At 40.6% G+C, this 12075-nt stretch overlaps 1 protein-coding gene across 10 annotated transcripts in view; it reads right to left on the reverse strand.

Moving 5' to 3' along the window:
* Positions 1-12075, reverse strand: part of NELL1 (neural EGFL like 1) — a 435745-nt gene that overhangs the window by 352890 nt on the left and 70780 nt on the right. For all 10 annotated transcript variants that reach the window (XM_065592563.1, XM_065592572.1, XM_065592571.1 and 7 more), the window contains exon 5: positions 1837-1933. In XM_065592563.1, the coding sequence (XP_065448635.1) occupies positions 1837-1933 (97 nt within the window). The remainder of the gene's footprint in view (positions 1-1836; positions 1934-12075) is intronic.

The raw sequence follows: 12075 nt of genomic DNA on the forward strand, positions 1-12075 counted from the left end.
ACACATATGCATACACACACACATACACGTAAAACAGTTAGAGTTGCCACACCAATTACACTATTTAAGCAATACTGCATTTGATATTTCGTTTGGCTTGCTGAAAAAAATCTACAAAGTTGAGAGAGGGGATGTCCTTCAAAAACTAGTAACTGCAACATCAATTTAAATAATGAATGCTTCAAAAGGAAACTGAACTGGTGGTCAACCATCCTGATAATGGAAAGCTATGCTAGTCTCAAGAGGACGTAAATAAGCACACCACTATCCTATGGACTATTTTATCAAATGGATGCTGTTTTGGTGTGAATGAATCCTTAGACTGTGTTCTGTTATCCAAGATACAAGGTACTTATTATCAGGAGTTTAGCTGTATATCATCCACCGACTAAACTCCATGCTCTTTAATCAGCAACAGATCCATTGCAATACCTGTGGATCCACTGGACACAAAATTAGATATGACAGTTGGTCAGCTTTAGCTATAACTTTGCCTACGACGCAGAGTATTAATTTTTAAGTTTTACAACAACTCAGCCTGGACCATAATGCCAGCAAGGCTTGCCAGGGGTAAAGGGAACAGAAGCGAGAAACAAAAAGGGAAATAGGGTTCCCAAGTCTTAGGACATTTGCCTCCAAGACAACATTAATTGCGCCTTCCCTATGCATTTTTTGGTCTCCATCCCTACATTGGTCTAGTCCATGCGGATGGCTTGGGGTGTCTCACAACCAGAAATGGGCAAGCCGATCAGAGCAACCAGCAGGCATGCGCTCTGTCGGCTATGGCAGTGAGGATGACCCATAGGGCACACACTTATTGTTGGTTACCAAAGGAAAATTTTGAAGGGGGAGTTTCGATATCTTCACTCTCCTACACAAGGAGCATCTCCAACATCCATTTCCAGACCCACTTGTGCATCCCAAAAGCCTGACCTAATCGCCCTGAACCATTTTCAACTGGTTGTCAGCTTTCCAGGACCTGTGTGTTCATTATATGTAAATGGCAGTCAGAGCAGTGTCTGTCGCTATTCAAATATGAGACCATAGTATGCAATGTGCATGAGCCTACAGGGGGGAGATAGTATAGTATGGCTCCCTACTACCAGGATTCATGCTCTGTGCCACTGTGATCCTCAAAGCCATGAAGCACAAACTATAGCTCATGGATCAAATCCACTGCCTAGAAAATCAGAACTAGTTGATCACTGGTAAGGGATACAGCTCCCTCTGACATGTGGAAAAGAGATCAAAATGAGGGGAAGTTCACTAAGGAAAGAAGTTAACTCTCTTGGGCCTTTCAGCAGGGCACATGCACTGTGCACAATTGCAATAGTGTCAGGCCCACAGAGGACTTTTACCTGATGGAAGTCAAATGGGACCTAAACTGTGAAGGATGGAAACTATGGAGTCCATCAATAACAGTGAGAAGCTAATCTAGATGCAATAGAGAAGAAGTCCAGCTCCCACTGGTCTATGAATATTAGGAGATGAATCGCTTAGTCACCCAGACCATTGTAAAAATTATTCTGAAAGTTTTTAAGATAGTGACTCTTGGTTGGGTTCCTAAAACTATGTTCCACAATCTCATTCCAGTCACAAGTGATCCAGGACAATGCACTGCAGGAGGACAAGGAATACCTCCTAAGGCACAGTGGAATCAATTGGAGTTGAGAGCACAGTCCACACCTTGCAGAATCAGGCCCTTTTGTGACAAGTTGGACCCATACCTGTGTTCCTCAGATACCTATAATCCCTACTGAAATTCCTATGAAGGGGGTGTGCAAGGTAATGAATGTGAGGTCAGTGCCCTACATTTGCTACTGTGTATCTGCTTACCTTAAAAAAACCATGTTTCCTGTTCCGCTGTCCCAGCCATAAACTGCTTCCTGGCGTTAGATTCATTTCTGGAGGATCTATGACACGTTCATAAATCCTGTGGAAGAAAATGTCATTAGTTGGAACAAGTCTTTTTTTTCCACTGAAAAGTCTAATAAAAAAATCTATGAAAAAAGAAATGATATAAAGTTTGGCTTAAAGAAGTCTCTATGATTAAACACCCATATATAGTACCAATTAATTTTTTTTTGCTAAAGTGTAATGAATAATATTAATAATAATCCTTGACAGTTTATATAACACCTTTTATTCAGGCTCTCAAAACACTTTAAAATAGTGAGTAAAATATTATCATCATTTTACAATATGGAAAACTCAAGCATGGAGAGGTTAAGTGCCAGCAGCAGAGCCAGGAATTCAGCAGAAGACTCTGGACTCCCCTTCCCTTTGCTTTGACCACTAGCTATAGTACCACTCTATACAGCTAGGAGGCACAGACCCTCTGCCTTATATCAGAACAAGTGTGGTACTATAGGGAGGCTAAGGAAGATGATGAAATATATTTCCATTACTCTCTAACTCATAGTGTTCCATAACCAACAAGCCAGTCAATTGAATAGGCTCTGAACATGTCAAGTTCTTTCACTTGTAATGTATCTGTATGTTTAATAGGAAATGGATGAAAGGGTTTTTTTTTCTTCCTCTCTCCCACATTAGCATTGTAGCCGTAGCTTTAAAATGAATGTGAGCAGTTTCCAATATAAAATACAAGTCCATCAACAACTCACTACACAGTTATCCTTCAATTTACACTTTCACTAATTTTCCAATCTGTTCAAGCTCAGGCTCAACTAATGTAATCATTGATTTTTATTTTCCTGAGCTCCAAAATGATCTGAATTTTGAAGAACTTTAGCAAAAGCATTGCTAAATTTAAACATCAACATGAATGCAGTCAAAAATAAAAACACGTACTCCTTGCACATTTGTTTATCCTAAGGAGGAGGAGGAAACAGCTTGCCAGAATAATGGGAGAATAATCTGTCTAAAAAGCCACAGAAAGGAAAAAAACTTTGTATTTTTCAGAAATAAGAAAATAGTTACATTGAAACTTGACAACTTAAGAACATGAGCAGAGAGTTCAAGAGAGTTCTTCAAATAATTCCGTGAGTTAATTGCTTAAGTTTATGGTAATTACAATCAACCCTAATTCATCACATTTCTTAACATGCTGCAGTACAAAAAAGGCATTCAAAGTTAGATTCAGAGCTCTGGGATATTTTTGTTTTTGCTAGGTAATTACCTATCCTATCTGTAAAATTCTCATGCTGAGCTATTTTACTTGTTTGGACAGCAAAACAAGGCGGTATTCTTCCAAACCATGTTTTGGGAATTATAGGAATTTTGCACGTATTATCTCTATCAATATTTTAAAATGTAAGCATCTCCTTTCTGCTATAAACACATGCAAAATTAAACATCTACTCAAATGCAAAACTGCTTTAAAAGGCTGAACAAGGCACAGAGTAATTGACATGCTCCTTGAGAAAGCGAGTCACTGAATTACACAATTACATTAGGAATTTCTCTTTAGATATATAGCACATCTTTATTCATGACTTGGGTTAATAACATCCTCTCTGGAAAGTGTCTAGTCTTTGTAAAATACTAGTCAATATTCCATGAAGAACTCCATTTTCTGTTAACAGACAAAGCCCCAATGTTTTAAACAAAGCAATACGGTGGCTTCTACAACACTACTTATGAGAGAATATTGGATTTTTATTTACCTGGCCTGGTAACATGCTCTAAAGGGACTCCATGAAATCTGTCTTCAATTATATAAGAAGAATGAATTTTTCAATGTAAAGCATACAAATCGACATGCATTATACTGTAGGTCAATAACAGAATATAAGGAAGACAAATGAGATACAGGCCAAAGTGGTTTATCTTTGGCTTTCCTGAGGAGATAACAAAGGTTTTTGTCCTTTGTGGGGGAAAGCTATAATGACTATCTTCCAGTGTCCTTCCAGAAGGTCCCATTCATATGGTATATGGTCTGTGGTAATAGACTTCATTTTTCTCTGTGCATTGTTCCATTCTAATTGCATTTCTCGAGCATCTAGCTTCTCCCTCAGGCGACCACTCAGATTAAAAATAAAGGGCTTTGTGCCTTCTTCCATAAAGCTTTTGATGTCTAGGAAGATCTTCGTGTGTGTAGGCTCCATGGCAGATATGAAATATATTTTTTCTAGATCTGACCATTAAATCTATTTATAATTAATGTGCAGGTGTCAACTGTAGAAATTGATCCATGTGGGCTTAATTTTTACAAAAAGGGTGTTTGGATGATATCTTATTCACTGATTATGTGAACAAACCTTATTACCACATATTGCTTAAATCAGCAAAACATGAAAAGGCCATTGCAAAACTGCACAGCCTATCACTACAACAAAACATAGGCTACATTCTTGGCAAATTAAAAGATTAAAACTCATATCTGTATTCCTAAAGAAAGAAACAGACTATAGCAGACCATGAGGAATATCATACTGCATACAATACACTGTCAACATGTAAGAACTAAATCCAAGACTAAAACAGCACACAGCCAACAAAATAATAATAATAATGCAAAGCTCAACAGGTAGACAAACTAGATGCCTTTGATAACAGGATAAGTATCCACATGAACAAAAACTAAAACCAGTATCAAAAAGAAGCTTTTGTATCAATGAATAAGAAGGAATTGATTCTTCATAATAATACAGTGGAGGATTAATAATCCGAGGATTTAATGAAGGTTAAATCAAAGGACTTTACAAATATTAATGAATGAAGCCTCACAACCCTGTAGATCCCCAGGGAACAGCAGCACAGTAAGGCTAACTGACTTGTCCCCTACATCAGATCTTCTGTCTTCCAGTTTCATGCCTTAATCATGAGAGCACTGCCAGAGTTCTGTAGCACTACCAGAAAAGGAAGACTTCATTGAGACTAAAGCCTGCCTCCCGCAGCCCCTTAAGAAAGTTATGAATGGCATTTGCTAATGGGGGAAGCCCTGGAGGAGGACTTGGGGGCAAGGGGCTCTCAAGCCAGTGCAAAGACATAGGGCTTTGTGCTGATGACCACATGTCTCATGCAAATCCATTGAGATCTGTGCAGCTCTAAAATGACCTTCCATGCTTTTCGTTATTGAGGGGGAGAGGCTAAGTACCCTACTTCTCAGGAGAGCAAACCCTGCTCCACTTCCGCCCCCCCCCCCCCCCACACACACACACACACATGGATTTTCTGGTAGAAGGAGTGATCTAGTCATGAAACAGTGGGCTGCCCCCAACTAGTTCAAAAAAACCTTTACAAATTCCTTGCATGTCTCTCCCTTGTTCTACACTCTGGTTATCTCCTCTTCCTTTTCCCTGCTTTTCTTGGTCTCTCCCTCCCAGTTCCCTTCTATGTTAAGTTGTTTCTCTTCCCCTTTTTGTGTTTTCTCTCACTCCATCATTGTTCTATTTTCTGTCAAATGATTAAAGTATATAATACCCATACAAAAAATATATCTACATTAGCTGCACATTCCAGCTCACCAAAGAAAGGTATGCAAATCAAATAACATATTTTACAAGCAAGCATCTCAAATAGCCATCATGACACAAGGAATAGAATAATACAGAAAACTTTGCTTTTAAAATTATAAGATCTATCAGGGGAATAATTGTAAAATGTTCATAAAACACCATAAGTACATACACACTTCCCATCATACATGAACACACTCCATAATAATTTATATTAGGTACTTACATAGCCTCCATTACCTCATCATATTTAATGTATTTTTCCTCCCAATGCCCTGTGAGGTACGGAAGTATTTTTATCACCATTCTACAGATGGGGAACTGAGTCAGAGGGTATGTCTACACTGTAGTGTATGCCCAGGCTTAGACTCAAGCCCAAGTCCCCCTTCTGTATGTGTGTGTGTGTGTATGTGTGTATATATATACACACACACACATATGTATATATATACACACACACACATATATATATATATACACACACACACATATATATATATACACACACACACATATATATATATATACACACACACACACACACACACCCCTATCGGACTCAGGCCAGCAAGTCCTCTGGACCCAACAAGAGGGGTTTAAGCCATAGTCCCAGTGGGATTTGGCTCCATAGTGCATCATTTTACAGCATGGACAGAGCTTGGTCCCGGGTCCCTCAGATTCATGTCCAGAGAGTATCTCACAATCCCATGGGCCACTGTTCATATCCTTTCTATCCCAAGACTAGCCAATCAACTTGCAGAAAACTGAAGAAAGTGTCTGGTTCAAATACAGCTGCTCAGCTTTTAATTCTTCCATTTAATTATGGATTGCTGAGCTCCAGAGTGAACCTGCATTAGCTTCGGCTACCTACAGGAAGAAGTCCTTTGCCAAGCACACGGCTATGTGGTCACAGGACCACAGTCAGATTCTGGTAAATCTGTGGTGCAAGGTGAGCAACATGTTCAACTTCAGTAAGAGTATCAGAAATGACCACATGTACCAAGAAATAGCAGATAAGTTGACAGTCTGGGGGATTCAATGGACTGGTGCCAGTGAAGAGAGCAGATCAAGCAGCTCAAGAGTAACTAACAGAAAGCCAGGAATGCAAACTGTACCTCTGGGAACTTTCTGTCATCCTGCCTCTTTTACGAGGACTTTGACCAGGTGCTGTGTACTACACCAAGCCCTGAGCCCACAGCAGTTCACAATAGCCTGGTCAGCAGGATGGTGACCTTCTGATCCCTGAATCTAGTATAGCACAAAACGGGGAGCCAACAGGTGCCAGATCAGGCTAGCAAAGTGACTATGGTGCTCACACCAGTCCCCAAGGAAGCTTTGCACCAGAGCAGCTGCAGCACATCGTGGGTCCATAGCTGTAGGAGTTATGTGGTGACCCTCCAGAGAAGCAGCCTCATGGAAGTTGAAACCAACAGCAGAAAAAGAAGACACAGAAGTAGGTAAGTGTTTGGCTCCAGGTCTGTTGTTATTAATATACAAATGGGAGGGATTTCCACTTTATGACCCAATGCAATTTTTATTACAAACTATGAGTAGCAGTGTATATCCAATAATAGAGAAATGCACACCAGCAACTTGACATCACCCCACTACAAACTAGAATTCAAAATGAAGACCAGGAAGCACAAATAGTTGAATGAGCACTCAACATTTTTTTTTTTTACAAGCTGCTCACATTTTCTTACAAATATATACAGGGGTGTTCAAAATAAGAACCATATATTGGCTTCCCTTTTAGCACACCACACTGGAGAACTCACCCATGCCACAGCATTACGAGCCAACTGTAAACAAACTGTACAGGGGTGAGGGGAAACGTAGAGCCTGGATGACAAAAATCAATGTCTTAAATACAACAGGGGGTTGTATGCAGTCCAGTGTGCCAGGGTATCTGTCTATGCAGTTCTTTGAGAGTTCATATTATCATGTGTTTTTGTATATAGTCCACAGGTAGATGTAGTCAGCAGGCTGTATCATATGCTGTAGGGAGTCAGTAATCCAGGTGGACACTAGCACAGCATCCCGTTGATTCCCCTGTGAATTTTGACCCAACCCAGAGTGCTGAGAAGCTGCAAACTTTTTCCATACTAGGAACTCCAGAAAGGTAGTCACATTTCAGAGAAGGGCATATTTTCCAGGCCCTCCTCTATAGGACACCTGCCCACTCCACTCATGTGTTGCTCAGTCCCCATATACTTGAAAACCTCTGTGACATGCATGTGCGGCTTGCCACCGGTAGCTTGGAATAGAATATCTCTGCCATTCAGGAACCTCCAGGATTGTTATGTCCTCCAGAATGCAGAATGCCTGAAAGAACTGAGTCACATTAGGTAGTAAACCATAGCAACCTCTCCTCCCCTGCCTACAATGGTCTACAATTTTTAAACATATTGCACATGTATGTTTCAGCTTACTATTGTGCATACTCTTTTCACTCTGATTAACTCGGTTGGGCCCATGAAGCTTCTGGGAATGGAAGCATTCCTCTAAATCTATATTGAACCTGAGTTTTACAAAGTATCATTTTTTTGACCTTGAGATTCCACAGGCACTTTTTTCTGAGGATGCTCCGAACATTTTTTTGAAGTACTGAGACAATAAATGTACTGTTTGAGGCCCTCTGCTTTCAGGCCCTTTCACCTCAGCACCCCAGCCAGACTCCAGCAGGATCCTGGGATTTTGAACTGTTATGGACTGGTCAAAGACGAAGCATTTGCATGATGAACTTATGGTAGACCTCCTGGACAGAGCCAACAAAAGCAGGTACAATATGAAAGGGAAAAGATTCATGGCAAGTGGAAAGGCACAGATGGGCAGCAGAGCACCAGGAGAGAACTGCAGCATGTGAGGAGAGACTTGCAGCACAGTTTCTGGAGTAGGAATATTGGTTGAGGGAGGACGACAGAGCTCAGCAAAAAGACCTGTTTGAGAGGCTGCTTGTGCTAATGACCACAAGAATTCAGACTCCTGCTCCACCGGCACCACATCCTGAGTCCCCTCCACAATATCATGTCTTGCAGACCAGGAATGCATTAGACAAAATCATGGTTGGGTGGCCCATGCAAGCGGGACTGAACACTAGTTCGACAGGGTAAATGTACCCCCAGCAGTCGTCCACCCCTATGCAGCAGCACCAAGAGTATGCTAAACATGCTAGAAAGAGGAAGAAGGTGGGAAGGGGTCCAAGGGACACACAAATGTTGGCAACTTGTTAGCACTGGTTTCCAATGTTTTGTACTAATCAACATTTGTGTTATGCACTTTATTTTATTACTGGTTTGGGTGTTGGTTTATTACTGGTGTTTTGATGTTCTATAAGCAGCTGGCCCGCCTGAAAATGCTTTAATAGTGTTTTTTGTAACACTGCCATACTCACAAAGGCTTTTGTTTTATTTAAGGAGTCTATTACCATCATTGCATCACATCATATAATGTGTATTTTGAAGAATAAAAATAAAGACATGAAAAGACACAATTGGGAAGCTGCATCCAAACACAATTTCTCAATACATCTATTCAAATCAATCCATAATAAAACCCCACAATCCATATCACACAAACCACCATCCCCCACCACACTGCATAGGCAATCAACTCATCCACAATTAACGGTTCACGACAATCACACACCCCCATTCATAGCATACAGCACGAATACTTCATTTACTGTAAAAACTGCTGCACAAATAGATCCATAAACATACTATTCTCCCTCTTCCATTGCAAGCGCACTAAGCATCCCTGATTTCCGTTTCCCATGTACATCCTGCTAAAGGCCGGGAACGGTGAACCGCAGCCACTGAGAGCGGCAGGGGGCCATGCCTGTGGATAGGCAACATAAACAAAATGTCTCACGGCCTGCAGCAGACTACCCTGATGGGCCACGTGCTGAAGGCTGCAGACCCCTGCATTACTGTCATAAGTCCATCCATGGGCAAATGGCTCGCCTTTGAATTCACAAAGATTGTAAAGTGCACAGCAAGGCATAATAATGTGGACAGCATTGATGACAATGGAATCCAAACGGTAAACAGTGCCAGCAGGATTTCAGTCTGCCAAATGCACATTTAATCCACACCCAATTCTACACCCAATAAGAGTGTAATTAAACTTCCTTTCGCCAGATCAGGATATGGTTTCATAAACCAAGGCAAAAGGGGGTAGAATAATAATGGGGGCAGTTACTCAGTTTATGACAATGTTATTTGGTGGTAATAGTGGCCTGTCCTGTCCTTGAAGGTAGACACCCCACTGGCAGAAAACATTGTCACCATGAACTCTTGCAGTGCAGCCCAAGCAGGACAAGTTCTTCAAATGGTGACTTTTACATGTCAATGGCTCCAGTTGCTGGAAATGTACAGACCCAAACATTTCTTGGCAGGATGTGACAACTTCCTGTCAATTGCCACAAGATGGATAAGGAAGTTTTCCCACAATGAATCATGAACAAAGGGCTAGAGCAGATGGAGCTGGGGAAGGGGCTAGGAAACCTGCGAAAGGCTGGTTTGACTCAGGTCTGCATAATGTAGTGTAGACACCAGAGCGTGTGTGAGAGACCAAGGTCCAGCAATTCTAAACCTAAAGTCAATATTCAGTGTGAACACTCAAGCTCAGGCTTACAAACACTCAGCCTGCGGGATCCCACTGACCCCAGAGCTTACACTGCAGGGTAGACATAACATAAGTGACTCACGTAAGAAGTCTGTGGCAGAGCAGGGATTTAAACCCAGATCTCCCAAGTACTAGGCTATTTCCCTAACCACTAGAGTATCCTTCCTTTCTAACAAATATGATAATCTCCATTGCAGGAGGAAACTTCTCATAAACAACATGCAGCAATAATAAGCTAAAGTCAGCAAGTTCTAGGGAGAAAAAACACACACACACACTTTGGGGAATTCCAGATTACCTGGTTGCACCAGAAACACTACTTTGTTCATATTAATGCAGCAGATGCAAGCAAACTTGGATTAACCAAGAGTTGTGATTAAGCGGGACTCTGATAAATGGGTTATACTGTAAATCCAATACGGTAATACTTCAATTAGAAAACCCCCAAATCAATTAACTTCTTTTGAATCTAAAATACCTGACATTATTAAACATAAGCAGCATTATTAAATATTCCAGCATTGCTCTTAAAACAGTACATCCATGCTTGATATGAACTAGGTTTACCTGATTCCTGAGGTTTCTTTACTATTAACTTTAATAAGAACAAACCAACTTTAGCTTGTGTTTTGCTGCATCTAGAGTTGTGAGCTGAATGACCCTTACGTCTCAATCCCTAGTTTCCTCAAAGAGGCACTCAGATCCCACTATACTCCTGGGTTGGAGATAATTGGCCCCACCAGGTGTGGCTGCCAGGGAGAGTCTGATGAAGCTGTTCATTTCTGTGCAGGGTCTTAGTATCTGACGCTAGGGGGTGAATCGTCAAAGAGTCCTACATCTCTCAGCTTGAGCCTAAGGTTTGCCACTCCATTACAGTCATGTTCCCCTGTAAACATACTTTTAGCTTACCTTGTTTGCATCCATCTATATCTTTAGATTCTTTAAATGTGCTGGTGGTTGCTTAGGTCACATTCTTGAACGAGATAGTCTTCATTTTCAGAGGTGCTGAGCACCCACAATTCAGCTGGAGTTTCAGGTACTCAGCACTTCTGAAAGTCATGCCCTAGGCTCCTAACATAGGCCACCCAAAAATCAAACTTTGAAAGTTTGGTCTGTTTATTTTGTGCATCCCAACAGCATGAAGAAAGTGCTGATTATAGCAGGTCATTAAATAAGTCTCTAGCTGTAAGACTGCAATACTGGCATTTGTCTGTGTTTTCAGTTCCTTTGAAAGGATTAAGAACTCCTTTTGGAAAAAGAAGAACATGAGTACTTGTGGCACCTTAGAGACTAACAAATTTATTAGAGCATAAGCTTTCGTGGACTACAGCCCACTTCTTCGGATATATGCATCCGAAGAAGTGGGCTGTAGTCCACGAAAGCTTATGCTCTAATAAATTTGTTAGTCTCTAAGGTGCCACAAGTACTCCTGTTCTTCTTTTTGCGTATACAGACTAACACGGCTGCTACTCTGAAACCTGTCCTTTTGGAAAGGGATCCCAGGTTGTCTCTACATGCTTCTCTTTCTACTAGCTGTCTATATTCTTCCCAATGAAAATGTGCCAAAACCTATGTGATTGTTTTTTAATAGTGTTTACAGATAGGATGCATTATTTGACATTTCTTCAGGTTTTGTAACAAGTTTAACTGAACTATTCATCTAGATTTCAGCTTTCTGTTTCTGACAAAAATAATCTTCTTGTGAGAAATTCTGATTTTTCATGCTGTCTCCTCTGTCATACTATAGGAGTTCACAATCGCTGAACAAGAGGAAAGCAATTTAGATAAAATTCAAGTTTTGTAGGAAGACTGTTGCTATTAAATTTGGAACATACAATAGCCAACTGTTTAATCAAAAAGTTATTGTTCGGCTCTGGAGGGTGAAAAAGGGAGGTGTCATATAATAGCATTTGTGCTAAATAAACTAGAAAATGCTTGCTCAGGTTTAAAGTTCTTTCCAAGCTCAAATTTAATCATTTAAACTATAATGGTACATTTCTGATAAACCATTTCACTGATTTTCGTA

This window comes from Chrysemys picta, chromosome 4 (genome assembly GCF_011386835.1).
Source record: "Chrysemys picta bellii isolate R12L10 chromosome 4, ASM1138683v2, whole genome shotgun sequence".
Classification (NCBI taxonomy): domain Eukaryota; kingdom Metazoa; phylum Chordata; order Testudines; family Emydidae; genus Chrysemys; species Chrysemys picta.